This window comes from Carcharodon carcharias, chromosome 9, assembly GCF_017639515.1.
Source record: "Carcharodon carcharias isolate sCarCar2 chromosome 9, sCarCar2.pri, whole genome shotgun sequence".
NCBI lineage: Eukaryota > Metazoa > Chordata > Chondrichthyes > Lamniformes > Lamnidae > Carcharodon > Carcharodon carcharias.
In genome coordinates, this window is record NC_054475.1 from 138,448,989 (window position 1) to 138,465,681 (window position 16,693).

The window sequence follows — 16,693 nt, forward strand, 5'->3', positions numbered from 1 at the left end:
GCAGGGGATAGTCAGATCATGTCAGGTTGAGGGTAGTTGGTTGATCGGGGCAGGGAGATAGTCGTTCAGATCAGGGAGTAGTTAGTTGATCGCGGGGATAATCAGGTCATGTCAGTGGGTAGTTGGGTGACTGGTGGGGGAATAGTCAGGTAGGGTCAGGTCAGGGGGTAGTTTGTTGATCGGGGAGGGAAGATAGTCGGTCAGGTCAGGGGGTATTTGGTTGATTGGAGTGGGGGATAGTCCGGTTGGGTCAGGTCAGGGGTAGTTTGTTGATCAGGAAGGGATGGTCAGGTTGGATAAGGGGTTAGTTGGGTGATTGACGGGGGGATAGTAGAGTTAGGTCAGGTCAGGCAACAGTTGGTTGATTGGGGGGATAGTCGGGTTGGTTCGGGGGGTAGTCGGGTAATTAGGACATGGTCGCGGGGGGATCAGGAGGGGCAATGCAGGGATCAATTGTGGTGTTAGACTGAGTTTCTGTCTAACATTTCCTATTGTTTTGATACCTGTAAAGAATAGGAAAAGAGAAGAAATGAGAAGAGTGTAAGATAATTAGTTGGTGGGTGGGCTACCTGAGGTTTTCTTTCTTTCCTTCTGGGAAATAAATTTGGTGTAGGCTGAAGAATTGTAGAAGAGAGTGTTGTTTTCAAAACCGTAACGTATCTGGGCAGAGACATCCAGAAAATAAATCCTTTTGAAGATTTGTCTTGCTCAGCCCCAGATTAAATGCACTCTGTTGTTGGGGCATTATGGTAACAGGCACATACCACAGATGTATTCATCACTGTTAAATCTTGTTTCTAATAGAATAAGAAATTGGATTCATGCACAAAGTTATTTACTAAGTATTTACCCAAATGTTGTCATTACTTGTAGAATCGATGGATGAATGTTCTACCAATTGCAATGGGAATGGGGAATGTATCTCTGGCCACTGTCACTGTTTTCCAGGATTTCTTGGGCCTGACTGTGCACGAGGTAAAGCCAATTGTGGCAAGCTGTTGAGCAAACATGAATGTATTGTACTATGCAGTCATTATTTATCAACCTACAAAGCAGCTATATCAACTTGAAGATAGATTGGGGAATAATATGTCAGGGTAGCTAGAGCTGGCAATATATGACACTGTGCCAGCATCGCTCCTATCACATGAACAAAAATAAATGCACATTACTGAGGCTACATATACTGAATTGGTCATACTGGTATATACAGTGAAAGCTAACCCTAATACCAGCAATTGCACCATGATGATGCAGAAACTTAAACCAAACTTGTTAAAATTAGAATATATACGTGAAGATAGAAATTTAAGGCTGACTTTCTATGACTTGCTGAAGCTTCAAAAGTCTAATCACATCCAAAAATAAGACTACTGCACACGTCGAATCAATCATCTATTTTGGAAGAAGGTTATCAGTTTTTAACAGGCTGTTAGAAATTACTGTGAAGATAATAATTAAGATTCCTATGTGGACAGATCAGTAGATCCAATTAAATTATGCATATTATATTTTCAAAATGTATAAATACCTGCGTGCATGTTGTATTTACATCTGGCTCAGAGCTCATGGTAATTGAACCAACTTGTTGCAATAGGATGGTAGCAGCATGACTTGTGCTCCTATTGAGGCTAATAACATTCTTTCAAATCAGGAGAAGGTAAACACAAAGTTCAGGCAACACAGGTGCAGGGCTTTCAGGAAAAAGTCCTTTGTAAGAAAGGACTGCAGGACGAAGCTCTCTGAACAAAAGAAGAAATATTTTATGCAGCTTTAAATTCACCAGGGAACCAGTTATTGAACTTTGTCAAAAGGTAGCAGGAGACATGAGGATCTATGCTGTGCGTAGAATTGCTTTTCCTGTCACTGTGAAGGTTACAAGTTACAATTTTTTCACCATTGGTTCATTCTATTCTCTTCGTTCTGCTTATTGAGCATAACTGGAGGTGGTTGCTAAGTTACTAGACTGCGATAGTTGTGACTCTACAATGATTGGTTCCATAAACTTCCTAAAGAGAAGTTGTAACAGGGATGTTCAGAAGATACCATTGTGTCCTTTAATGTGCACTACAGTGCATTGTATCCCCACATTAATCATCCTAAAGGAATACCCATAAAATCGTACCCTTCAGGCCAGATTTTCCCCTTACAGGCAGGAATCACAAGTGTGGCTATTTCCTGACATTGCATTCCCAATTTCTGAAAGTCAGGGAACTCCCACGAGATTTTGGTCTCCTGGAATCAGAGTTGGGCTGCAGTCAGGCCCAAGGTGGCAATGGAGGCATGTGGGTGATGAGGCAGGCAGTTAGAAAGCTTGCCTCAGTTCACTGAAACTTCATCCCTGCCCTGCAAGTGGCTGTTATGCCTTCTACCTCAGCCCCTCAACCCCCACTCTTTCCCCATGCCCCCTCATATCTGTGATATCCCCTCCATGCCCCCTTATATTCACAATGCCATTTCCATGCCCGTTCAAGACCCCTACCCTTTCCATAACCCCTATGTGCCTTTCATGCCCCCCATGCATCTTCCACACCCACTCTCCCAGTATCCACTATGTACAGAATCAATAAGCCATTGATAGTTCTGGGAAACCTTTTAAATGCTCGTGAAACTGATACAAAAAGCGAGGGATTTGAAAAGCTCCTTTGAAAAAAATTTCTCATTTTACAACCTGATAAAAGTGTCAGTCAACCACAGCCATTCATAATCTCAATGAAACTTCCATAAGCCTCTTAATCTTCTCCAAATAAACAAGCAGGCATTGAAAACTCTCATCAAAGAAAGAATAATTATTACAGTATCATAAAGCTGTCAATCAAACAAATTTAGCACTCCCTTTCAAGCTGTGGAGACAGACCCCTCCTGAGTTGAGTCAATTAGCCATTCTTGGAGCTCAGCCAAGCACTCCTGATGAGATCATCTAGAAAACAAATGTCTGGCTATCTGTTCAAGCTGCTTCTGGTGATACAGTTGCAAGATGGTCTCATTATGAATGCTTAACTGAGCTCTAAGACTGATTAATGGACTCAGCCCTGCAGGAAATGTTGACAATGCTAGAAGGGGAGTGCCAGCTTTGTTTAACACTTTTTGAGGTTGTAATAACTTTATCTTTCTTTGATGTGGTTGTTTACAGCTTGTTTTATTTTCGTCTTTCCTTAATGTGATTTTTCAACCCCTGTTTGTTAATTTGGACAAGATTAAGAGGTGTTTAGAGGATTAAAGCTTTATTTATGAAACAATGAACGACTGTGGTCGATTGACACTTTTATGAGGTAGTAAGAGTGGCAGTTTTTTTGCAAAGGAAATTTTCAAAGCCTGTTTGATTATTTTGTCAGTTTAAGGAGCATTTCAAAGACTTGTTATATGGCTTATTGTTTCTGAACTTAATGAATTCTGTGTGGGCATGGAGGATGCTTAGGGGAAAGGAAGTGAAATGGGGGTAATGGGTGTGGTATGGATGGGTCATGGGGGAAGAGGGGGTATAGAGGGAACATGAGGGGACATGGAGATAATGGCCAGAATTTTTTGCCTGTTGGGCGAGGAGCCGATCCCCACCAGAGAAGCGGGCCCCACCGCCATTTTACAGGGGTGAGCCAATTAAGGTTCACCCAGCGTGACATCAGGCTGGAAGCGCTTTGTGCTTCCTGTGCGGGAAGGGGGGAATTGCCCAAAAGTGAGAGTGCATTTTTCGCGGATGCGCATGGAAGAGCGCACATCTCCCTGAGGCTAAGTGCTGCCTCGGGGAGATCGCTGACACTTTGAAAAAGATTAAAAATAGAAAAAAAATCCTTAACATGTCCCCCTCATGTGACAATGTCATTGACAGGTTGGCGGGCCCGCAGCTGATTTTGCTGTGCCCCCGCCTTCCTGAAAATTTAAATGGGCCGGGATAAAGTTGGAGGTTCCCCCCATGTCACCGCGTGTCATTTTACGCGTCGGTGAGTGGACCCCGCCCCCTGCACGCCGACAGCAAAATTCTGCCCAATATGTGGGAATTGATGGGGCATTGGCAAGTACACTTAAATTTACCAGTCAGAAGGTCCCCAATTCTTCAACAACACCCCCCACTCCCCAGGGTTTACAAACTGACTTAGCTGGTGTAGTTCCCTCAGGCTACCAAACCCCTCTCAAGATGACGAAAATAGTATGAAGGATAAAATTCAAATTTCCCCTAGGCTATTATGATGGTGGCCCCGATGTCACAGGATGGTGCGTGTGAGGTCGCAGCCTAACACATTTCCCAAGTAAGGGAAGATGGCATTGGTTGGGATTGGAGGGGTAGGTTTGAAATTCCGTCCCCACAGGCCTCGTTTTACCCATTCCCAACTCAACTCAAGCCCGGACTGATATGGGAGGGGGATATCCAGCCGCCGCCCCCACCCCCCCCCCCCCCCCCCACCCCCCCCACCACCCCCCACCACCACCCCACACCACCCCCCATCTCTCTGCATACAAACAATCTTATTTTTTTAAAAAGGAGAAATTTCAACCCAAGCACAATATGTAATGTGGGCCAAATTCACTGATTCAGTGCTTCATCTGAACTTGCTCAACTGAGATCATTTGAATTTGGACTTTGATTCATTGTTTATCCTTAGGGGGACACCAAAGCACTTTACTCCAGAGAATTTTCTTAATTGCATGTTGTTGTCCTTGTTTCACAGAGGTGAGCAAACTGTTGGCATGGAACCAAGTTTGATTTTCAAATAATTGACTTCAAATACCAAAGAGAGAACTGCTGATGTGTCTCAAAGTGAACATACTCAATTTAAGTGAACATATTCAATTACATGCTTCCCTTGTAGTTTGGATTTTGAGCTAATTGGCAGTGTTATAGTGATCCCTGTGACCTGTCTTCTTTTTTTGGGATAGGCAATATGTTCAGTTTTCCTCGTTCATAATTCAGCATAAAATGCTTAGTGCTAGACTATCCTGGAGCTAAGTTAGTTAAGGCTGTGAGCAGCTAAGCCATATAGATCAGACCAATCCTAGGGTTGATCCCAGGTCTTTGTTCAGTTACATTACCTCATCCAGAGTCTTACCATTGGCTTCAAGAGGTCAGAGCCTAAATTTATTGATGGATAACAGTCACTTGGGTGAGGTTCTTGACAGGCTGCCAGTTCTACTGGAACTGCAAACTGACACAGAGTTGTTTTTAGCAAATTAAGGGAGAAAATTAATTTAAAAAATGAGAAAAAGTGTTGCCTCATTGACCTTCTTCAACATAGGCAGGTGCAAGGCCTGTGATAACACTCTGGTGTGTCACTATGCATTCTTATATCATTCTTACTGAATCGTAATGGAGATAGTGCCCATTAATGATCAAATGCTGAAGGGATATTAGCATTATCTGAACAAAATGAAACATTCAACATGTATTATAACACTGTCAACATTCAGCAAACTGCCTGCATAATGCAGAAAATGTGAAACACGCAAGAGTGAACTTAAAAGGGCTCTGTTGGTATTAATATTATTTTTACCCATTTTCAGACTCCTGCCCTGTCCTCTGCAGTGCGAATGGTCAATATGAAAAAGGTCACTGCTTGTGCCATGGTGACTGGAAGGGGCCAGAATGTGATGTACCAGGAGATCAGTGTATTGATCCAACCTGCCATGGCCATGGCACATGCGTCGCAGGGCATTGTATCTGTGTTCCTGGCTATCGAGGTGAAAGCTGTGAAGAAGGTTGGTCCACTGATAAGATTTTGCACCATAAACAATGGTGGTGCAATTCCTATGTGACTAAGAAATAATGTTCACACGAAGTTTGAAATAGGGCTGCATTTTACATGTCTGCACCAGACTTGGTTACAGTGGGGGGGGCATGTAAAATGGAACAGGTGCCCAGGCCACCACCTTCCCACCCGCTCTCAAGCTCACCCCCATAATATGGTGTGTGTGTGTTGGTGGGGAGGGGGGGGGGTGCAAATTTGGGGAACCCCCGCCTGCCATATTTAAATATTCCTGTAAAAAGACACATTGTCGAATCTTCTACCCACATCATAAAACAGTTGGTGTGGGTCATTGGGCTGGTGTGGGCAGCCCAATCTACAAAGGGTGGGAAGGGAGTGGGGTTTTCTACCTTTAGGGTTGCCTTTTGCAGATCGGGGGTGTGATCCCTTAAGATAAATCCCAACCTTTCTACGACCTGCCTACAGCCTTAAACCCACCATCCCCAGCGCAGCCCCACCCATTCCACCCTGCCCAAGATCCCGGACTTAACAGTTCCAGGGATCTATTGGCCGCCTTCTACTTCCTGGTTGCAGTCCCAGCAGCTCCTTTCAATGTACATTTGGTGCTTCTGGGACCAGTAGAGCTTCCAGCCAATTGGATTGTCTGGCAGCTCCTGAGGGCAGGTCTTTCTCCCCAGGAAAGGGCAGAAGTCCCACAGTGGCCCTGTTTGGCCCACCCACAGTGCTTTCTGGTTGTAGGGCAGGCAGGCGCAAAGGGGGTCGGCTCCAAGCCAACTTTGTTTCCAGGGTTGCGGGCAAGCTATCTGGACCTTCCCCCCTCTCCCTGACACCCCGCTAATATTCAGCACTTAATGTTCATAATTGGGTGAATTGGCATTAATAGAACATTAAAGCACTGCTGATCATTCCCCTAAATTCATTGGAAAACAGCTCTAATTAATCCACTGACTCAGAATTGATGTTTTTATTTACTTGCTAAGGGAAGTTGTGCTAGAGTTTCCATTCCTCGAACTGAATTTTACATGCCACCCATGGGCAGGAAAGCAGGTGGGTGGACCCACAAATTAGGGTGCTGTGCCATCAGGGGGGTACCCGCCTCTGGCTCGTCCACCCCACCCCCACCATTATTTTCTGGGCAATGGGGCATCGGGTGGGTTGCCCGCCCCTGGCCCAATTGTGTGGGCAATTAATGTAGCTCTGTGGGGCCCCAAGAGATATCTGATTTATGATTAAACGTCCTCTGCAGATGCTATCTGATTTGCTAAGTATTTCCAGCTTTTTTTGTTTTTAGGTCAGTTATGGTTGTGCACAATTTATTTTGTGCCTCCTATTTTTCAGGCTTGTCTTATTTGCTGCTTCATTCCTTGGTAGTCTGCCCTTAATGTCTCTCTGCAACCAGCCATTGGCTATTTAAGTACCAAAGCACCCTGGGTAATGACCTGCTGGATTATGTTCTTTGTTACGACACATGATTTTAATTATCGCTTTGGCCCATTCAGAAGACAGTGTTTTTACTAGAACGTGTAATTTTTTTTAAAATGATTCGTTCGTGGGATGTGGGCATCACTGGCTAGGTCAGCATTTATTGCCCATCCTTAATTGCCCTTGTTCAGAGGGCATTTAGGAGTTAGCCACATTGCTGTGGGTTTGGAGTCATGTGTAGGCCAGACCAGGTAAGGATGGCAGATTTCCTCCCCTAAAGGACATTAGTGAACCAGATGGGTTTTTACAACAATCGGCAATGGTTTCATGGTCATCATCAGACTTTTAATTCCAGATTTTTTTCTATTGACTTCAAGTTTCACCATCTGCCATGGTGGGGTTCAAACTCTGGTCCCCAGAGCATTACCCTGGATTACCAGTCCAGTGACTATACCACTACTCCACTGCATCCCCCAAAATACAAAATATAGTACACTTGGAAACAAATGGATCTTTATACATTCAGTGTGGGCTATCACACTGTACAAGTCACTTGTCCTAATTGTATACAATTCCCTCTGATAAATGTACTTGCCTTTTCTCCCCAATACCCACCCAAAAAAAAACACAAATCCAGGATCATCAGCATGAACCTGTTTTCCTTTATCCCATGGAACAGCAGATTGGTACATCAGTATTTCCACTGTGGGCCATTTGTAACAGTGTATGCTTTGTTCTATTTATTGTTAGCTGACAGTGGAGTACAAACAGAAATGTCATTTCACACATTATGATTTATTTTCCACTGCCACTTGTGTGAATGAAAACATTTAGTTAGGAACCAAAAATGCTATTATCTAAAACATAGCAATATGCACATCCTGAACCATAGAGACACAAATCCTTCTGAACAATCTATGAGACACCATTGATAATGTAAGCTAGAGAAAATGTCACACCCAAGGTCACTTTTTCACTTTCCAGACTGGAAGATTTCAGCAGAGCCTCTAATCTCACAGCACAATCTGTAATTGATAATCCTCTTGCTTTATTACCTCCACCTTGCATTCTATTTCATTGCACTGTGAATAAAAGATGCTTCTGTGTAACTAATTTTCGACTCTTAAATGGGAGACATTATTGCTACTGAGCTGGATACTAGAGCTGAAGCCTCAAAAAAATACTTCAGAAGCAAGATCATTGATTTCTGATTTTTAAGGAAAAATGAATAGAATTAAACTCATGTAAGTTACTATGTGAGCTGTCGTTAGCATTTGTTAGTTGATAAAGTCATGATATAATTCTCACTCATCTCATTGGAGCACATCACTGATCCTTTAATTAATGTTTTCAACAAGCCTTGTTATTTTCCATGGCATTTCCTCCAGCTAATTTGGGGAGGCTGGCATTCAAGGGGAATTCTCTAAGTAATAAGGTACCAACCAGGGACTCAAAAGCACAATCACAGAAACGGGAAATTTAGGAGAATTATAGGAATTTTTGTAAGCCTATTCAGATTAAAGTTTCTTATTGTTTGACCTGAATAGAAATACTTTAAATGGTCAAACGACCTGGTCCAGACCTAAAAACAAAAAACTGCGGATGCTGGAAATCCAAAACAAAAACAGAAATACCTGGAAAAACTCAGCAGGTCTGGCAGCATCGGCGGAGAAGAGTACAGTTGACGTTTCGAGTCCGCATGACCCTTCAACAGAACTAAATAGCAATAGGAAAGGGGTGAAATATAACCAGCTTATATTTCACCCCTTTCCTATTTCTACTTAGTTCTGTTGAGGGGTCATGAGGACTCAAAACGTCAACTGTACTCTTCTCCGCCGATGCTGCCAGACCTGCTGAGTTTTTTCAGGTATTTCTGTTTTTATCCAGGCCTTACTTTGCTGGGAAAACCCATCAGATCAGATATGGGGAAAATTCTCATTCCAAGCTGTCAGGTCTTCTTCCTAACAAAGAGCCCAAGATTTCCATTGATGCGCAAATCTGAATTACTTTTAAACACCCGTAAAGTGTATCTTTTGGTTGTTGGTGAAAATTCAACAGAGACAAATAGGCACTTAGATATTCCATAACCACAAGCTTTCAATTTCAGGTTAATGTAACTGTTGTTCTGTCACTTTTCAAGTGATGTGCAAAAAATCTGACTGTTTCACAGTCCCCAAGATGAAAACAGAAGATTCTGTGATAAATGGTGGTGAATCAAGCACTAAGTGCTTTCTCTTGTAGAAGCATTGCCATCCTCCACTATAATAGGCTTCTCTCCCCCATCCCAGCAGCCTACCTGGCAGCAATAAGTTGCTTTGCGACCCATTTTCACAATGGTTTTGCTAAAGTATTAAGATGTAGCCTTCTGCAATTTTGTTGCAATTTATCTGAAAATTGTTACATTTATCAGGTAACATTTTGCAAATAGCTCAACTGCATTTTAACAAAACGGTGCCAACACCAAACACATCTTCCCCTCACCTCCACTGTCAGTATTTTGTAGGGACTGTTCCCTCCGTGACAGCCGGTCCACTCTTCTATCACCCCCAACACCTCATCTGATTCCCATGGCACCTTCCCATGCAATTGCAGGAGGTGTAATACCTGTCCCATTACCTCCTTCCTCCTTACTATCCAAGGTCCCAAACACTACTCCTTTCCAAGTGAAGCAGCGATTCATTTGCACTTCTTTCAATTTAGTCTACTGTTTTCTTTGCTCACAATTCGGGTGTCTCCTTTACACTGGGGAGACTAAACGCAGACTGGGTGATCGCTTTGTGGAACACCTTCGCTCAGTCCACAACCATGACCCCAACCTCCATGTCACTTGCCATTTTAATTTGCCATCTTGCTCTCATGCCTACATTTCTGTCCTCTGCCTGCTACAATGTTCCAGTGAAGCCCAACGCAAACTGAAGTAACAGCACCTCATCTTCTGATTAGGCACTTTACAATCTTAACATTGGGTTCAACAACTTCAGACCATGAACTCTGTCCCCCATTTTGATATATATATTTTTCCCCAACCCCTCCCACCACAGGGCCAGTCTGTAACTTGTTCTTCTGTTTTGCTTTCAGAGAGTGCTGACCCTTGTTCTGCTATTAGCACATTCTGTTATTTAACTTTTATGCCAATCTTAATACCTGCCTTAGTCTTTAACACTATCATTATCATTTCCTTTTGTCTTGTGTCCCTAACATCTTTGTCAAATGTCTCCTGAGCTCCCACCTATCCCTGATCTTCTTTTTGCTCCAACCCGTTTCTTTAACAGTACAAAACATTTCTTCCCCCCTTCAGCTCTGAAGAAGAGTCATGCGGACTCAAAACATGAACTGTTTCTCCTTCCACAGATGCTGACAGACCTGCTGAGTTTTTCCAACATTTTTTGTTTTCATTATAACAAAAATGGAAAAATATACCTACTGACCAATGCTCAATAAACATTTTATAAGTCTTGATTTATGAATGATACCTTTTCCATTTAATAAATTAACTAGGTTATAAAACTGTTTAAGGGCACTGGGTATAGGGTGACCAGATTTTCAAAAGTCAAAACTGGGAAACAATGAAAAGTTTTGGGAAGGTGGGGCTCTGTGATGATGCACATGTTGGGTTACCAGTGGCAGGAGTCTCGGGGAGGGGTTGTTGAAGGTAGGAGGTCATATGCTCACATCTCACAAAATATGTCTAGCCCTACCAAGAAACCCAATTATTGACAATAACAGTTATGAACCACAGACTTCTGTTTCAATTACTTTTTTGTCCTCATTTTCTTAAAAAGAAAATGGAACCAAGGCTTCATTTGTCACAAGATCCCAAAATTCTCTATTCCACTCTAACTTCACTGTGCAGTGCACAATGGTAAGACCAATCACCATTTAAAAGCCTCGTTTAGTTTCATTTGCACACTGGATTCTAACAATTGATGTTTTCAGCCAGAAGCAAATGTACCTCTGAAATGCATGTAATTTTTCAATGAGAAGTTTGTCTGAACATGCCACGGCTCAACTGAACTTGCCTGCCACTTTCCTCAGCACTGGTTAGTGGTTTACCGATGGGTGCTGTCCAACTATCTCATCAAGTGCATCTTGCAGTTCGTGGACACCACTGTCGATCTTCTGTCATCACCCAGAGGCTGATTCCTTCCTGGCTCTGGACGCCAATGAGAAGGATTTGTGTGCCTATGGGAGTGTCCCAGCTCAGCCGCTTAATGGTTAGTGAATGGGCAGCATTCCAATTCCTAAGGTGCAGTACAGTGCAAGAGGGTTTTTTTTTGGATTTGTCAACAGTAAGTGGAATGTAATGGGCGAATTAAAGGGGAGGGGACTCAAGGGAGCTGAAAACCAAGATATTTGATCAATTTGGAGAAAACTGGGTGTTTTGTGAAAAATCTGGACTGTCCTAACAAAACCAAGATATCTGGTCACCCTAACTGGGTAGTGTAGTGGATTAGACACTGGTCTTTCACCAACAGGAAGTGGTTTAAATCCAGACCAGACTAATACAACTGAAATCTCGACATTTGCTGGCTGTAAGAAAAGCCTGCAAAATTCCTATCTTAATCACCTTGAGCCATCTCAAACAGCCCATAACAAAAAGCTACACTTAATCTGGTACTAATTGGCACTAAATTGGTTGTGACTTAGAAAAAGCACATAAAGGGTGCTGTAGGGAATTTTAAAAATGGTCAAAATGTTATAGTAATAGGTGCATCTCTTTAATTGAGGCTGAAATGCATTGTTGTGATGCACAGAGAGAGTTACCCTGCATCACATGAGGGAAATTTGCATGCTGCCTGTATCAATGTGACTAGGCATGGACTGATTGCAGATCACAAGCCCACTGTTGGAAAAAAGGAGCACCTCAGTTTTTTACCTCATTATAATTGTGATTATGCAAATGAGTTGAAACAGAAACTTGAAGCAATAATTTCTCCTTGTAAAACTAGTGCAATTTCAAGCCCAATTTGTGCCTAAATTGCCAATTGTGTCTGAAGCGACAGCTCTGCTCTAATATTTCTGCTCTTGGTCGTGCTTGTTGTCATCACTGGGTACCTCCTTTCCTGTAGTAATGTCCCTTACTTTGATGAGCACAAAAGCCACAAACACCTCTTGATCTAAAAATAGATAGAGAATGAAATTTCTTTTCATTTATGATACTTTTTTTTTCATTTTTGGTGTCAGCTTTCACATGTACACTATTGACATCCAACCCTTCACCACATCACTGGCTTATCCAATCCTTCTATGATGTGGTCAGGCTGCTTGTCTGACATACATTTCTGGATGCACTTCAATTTTCTTCTGTTAAACATTGGGGAGACTGAGGCCATCCACTTCAGACCCCTTCCAAAAACCCACTGCTGATTCCACCACACTCCCTGATCACTGTTTCAAGTTGAACCAGCCCAATCCTATTTGATTCTGAGTTGTTCTCATTCCCATAGCCTTTCCATCACCCACCCATTTCCTCTGCCAAAACATTAATCTGCCCCAGCTCCTGCCTCAGTCCATCTGCTGCTGAAACCACCATTCATACTTTTGTCACCTCCAGACTTGACTAATCTAATATTTCCCTGGCTGGCCTCCCATCCTCCATAAATTTCAGATCATACCCGATAAACTTCAGCTCATCCAAATTTCTATGAACATACAAACATACAAAGTAGCCATTTGGCCCCTTGAGCCTGCTCCGCCATTCAATAAGATCATGGCTGATCTGTTGTGTTTCGAGTTCCACATTCCCATCGACCTCCTGATAACCTTTTAATTCCCTTGCCTAACAAGGATCTGTTAACCTCGGCCTTAAAAATATACAATGACCAGGCTTCCACCCCGCTCCAAGGCAAAGAGTTCGCCTTCTGAGAGAAAAAAATTCTCCTCGGGCAGAATTTTTAGGCCAGCGTGCAGGCACGCGCCTGACCCGATCAGAAATTGCGGAATTGCGCATGATGACTTCGGGCGAGCGTCCTGATGTCACCTGCACTCATGCGATATTTCGTTCAGTGGGCATGCACCCGACACTTGCGCACACCCGCCAACAATTAAGAAGACAATTGAAGTTGTTAAGGTTCCAATTATCCCCGATTTCCTGTGTCTGGCGGACGGGCAAATCTGCCAGGTGGACTTTGTATTTTTGATGAAACCTCATCCAAGGACAGGGTGAGGTTTCCGTTATTAAATTTAAAAAAAAAATGTATGGGCAGAATTTCCATCATGTATATGTTCAGGTCACTGATCCTGATGCGTGGACATTTTTTCCCGGATTTTAAAATGTTTATATAATTGTTTTGAAGCCTGCCTTCAGGAAGCTTTCATTCAGCGCTCACCCATGCACACACTTACGTCAGCACCCGCCGTCCTCTGCCCCCCTGCCCCCACTCCAGCAGCGATGAGCATTTCAACACGCACTTCACGCTGGAAGACCGCTAATTGGCCAGCCAGCGTGAAATTGCGGTCGGGGGCCAATCGCGGGCGGTGGTCCGTTTTCCAACCGCTCCCGGGCCCGCCGATCATGCACGCACACTGACCTAAAGATCCTGCCCCTCATCTCTGTCCTAAAAGGGTAACCCCTAATTTTAAAACAGTGCCCCCTAGTTCTGGACTCTTCCACAAGAGGAAACATCCTTTCCACGTCCACCTTGTCAAAACCATTCAGGATCTTATATACTTCAATCAAGTCACACCTCACTCTTCTAAGCTCCAGTGGAAACAAGCCCAGTCTGTCCAAAACAAAAATAGAATGACCTGGAAAAACTCAGCAGGTCTGGCAGCATCGGCGGAGAAGAAAAGAGTTGACGTTTTGAGTCCTCATGACCCTTCAACAGAACTGAGTGCATCTTAGGAAAGGGGTGAAATATAAGCTGGTTTAAGGTTGGGGGGGTGGGGGGAGAGAAATGGAGGGGGTTGGTGCGGTTGTAGGGACAGGCAAGCAGTGATAGGAGCAGATCATCAAAAGATGTCACAGACAAAAGAACAAAAGAACACAGAGGCATTGAAGTTGGTGATATTATCTAAACGAATGTTTAGCACATTTGTTTAGATAATATCACCACCTTCAACGCCTGTGTTCTTTTGTTCTTTTGTCTGTGACATCTTTTGATTATCTGCTCCTATCACTGCTTGCTTGTCCCTACAACCACACCCCCCCTCCACTTCTCTCCCCCCACCCAACCCCACCGCCCCCCCCCCACCACCTTAAACCAGCTTATATTTCACCCCTTTCCTAAGATTCACTCTGTTCTGTTGAAGGGTCAAGAGGACTCGAAACATCAACTCTTTTCTTCTCCGCCAATGCTGCCAGACCTGCTGAGTTTTTCCAGGTAATTCTGTCTTTGTTTTGGATTTTCAGCATCCAGTTTTTTGTTTTTATCCCAGTCTGCCCAACCTTTCTTCATAAGACAACCCCCTCATTCCAAGTATCAATTTAGTGAACCTGTTCTGAACCACCTCCAAAGCACTTGCATCTTTCCTTAAATAAGGAGACCAAAGCTACACACAGTATTCGAGATGTGGTCTCACCAATGTCTTGTATAACTGAAGCACGACATCCTTACTTTTATATTCAATTCCTCTCATAATAAAGGATATCATTCCAACCTTCTTGATTATGTGATGTACCTGCATAATAACTTCTTCTGACTCACACACGAGAACACCTAGATCCCTCTGCACCTTGGAATTCCGTAGTTGCTCTCCAGTTAAGTAATACTCTTTTTTTAATTCTTGCTGCCAAAGTGAACAACTTCATATTTTCCCACATTATATTCCATCTGCCAGATTTTTTCCCACTCGCTCAACCTAACCATATCCATCTGCAAGCTCCTTATGTTTTCTTCATAACATACTTTCCTACCTATCTTTGTGTCATCTGCAATTTAGCTACCGCGCCTTCACTCCCTTCATCTAAACCATTGATGTAAATTGTAAAAAGTTGAGGTCCCAGCATACACCCCTGCAGGACCCCACTTGTCACATCCTGCCAATCAGCCAAAGACCCATTTATGCATGCTCTCTGTTTTCTGCCAGCCAGCCAATCTTCTAACCATGTTACCCCCTACACCATAGCCTAAATTTTTCAGTCAGCATGCAGGGGTGGGCCCTACACACCGGGGCATAAAATGAAGTGTGATGGCGTTGGGCATGCATCCCAACGTCATCATGCTGTCTCGCGATGTTTTGTTTGGCAGGCGTGTGCCAGAGTCGGCTACGCGCCCACCAAAATTTATATGGCCTATTAAGGCCATTAAGGAAGTAATTAACGTCATTGTTTACACTGCCCGCTCAATCTTAAGGTTGGTGAGCAGGCGAAAAGGCCAAGTGGCCTTCATGTTTTTTAGGAAAACTCATCCACGAGCGAGATGAGGTGTCCTAAAGCTTTTATGAGGGGACATGTCTAATTAAATTTTCCATCCATTTATTTATTTATTTCAAAAGCACTTCAATCTCCCTGAGGCAGCTCCATGTCTCAGGGAGATTGAAATGCTCTTTTGCATGCATGTGCAAAAGGGCGCTGGCCCCGACTCTACCTCCTCCCCCCACCCGCACAGGTAGCGCTGAGTGCTACCACTCACGCCTTATGCTGGGCTGGGCTTACTTGGCCCGCCCGTGTAAGATGGCGGCACAGAGCCGATCATAGGTGGTGGTCAGATCCACGACTGCCCACTCCCGCCAAGCCTGCCCGCCTACTGAAAAATTCAGGCCCATGAGCTTATATTTTCAGCAATACCCTTTGCTGTAGCATCCTATCAAATGTCTTCTGGAAATTGAAGTACTGTACGTCTACCCACTCCCCTTCATCCACAGCATATTTTACTCCTTCAGGGAACTCTAATAAATTAGTTAAACATGATTTCCCTTTCACAAAACCATGCTGACTCTTACTGATTACCTTGGACTTTTATAAGTACCCAGCTATAACCTCTTTAATTATCAATTCTAACCTTCCCCACAACAGATATGAAGCTAACAGGCCTATAATTTCCTGTTTTCTGCCCCCTCCTTTCTTGAATAGAGGGGCTATATTTGCAACTTTTCAACCTGATAGAACCTTTTCAGAATTTAGGGAACTTTTGAAAATTAACACCAATGCATCTACTACCTCATTAGCCACCTTTTTTAAGACCCTAGGATGCAGTCCATCTGGCCCCAGAGAATGGTCAGCCCGCAGCTCTTTTACTCTTTTCCTTTTTAAATATCTGTAGAAACCCTTGGTATCAGTTTTCACATTTCTACCTAGCTCCTCTCATACTCTAATTTCTTTCTCCTGATTAACCTTTTAGTTGTTCACTGCCATTCTTGGCGCAGTTATATGCTTTTTTCCTAAAGTTTGATGCTTTCCCTAACTTCTTTAGTTAACCATGGAGAGTGGGTCCTCCCCTTAGAATTTTTCTTTCTAGTAGGAATATACTTATTCTGAGTATTCTGAAATATGCCCTTAAATGTCTGCCTCTGTTTCTCTATTGATCTATCCCCTAGCCTAGTATCCCAGTTCACTGCAGCTAGCTCAGCTTTCATGCTAACTTAGTTGCCCTTATCTAAGTTTAAAATACTACTCTTAGACCCACTTTAAACTG

At 43.3% G+C, this 16,693-nt stretch overlaps 1 protein-coding gene across 1 annotated transcript in view; it reads left to right on the forward strand.

The window, feature by feature from the left end:
• tenm1 (teneurin transmembrane protein 1) overlaps positions 1 to 16,693 on the forward strand; it is an 873,954-nt gene that overhangs the window by 622,123 nt on the left and 235,138 nt on the right. The window contains exons 9-10 of the mRNA XM_041195427.1: positions 874 to 975; positions 5,494 to 5,688. Coding sequence (XP_041051361.1) covers positions 874 to 975; positions 5,494 to 5,688 — 297 coding nt within the window. The remainder of the gene's footprint in view (positions 1 to 873; positions 976 to 5,493; positions 5,689 to 16,693) is intronic.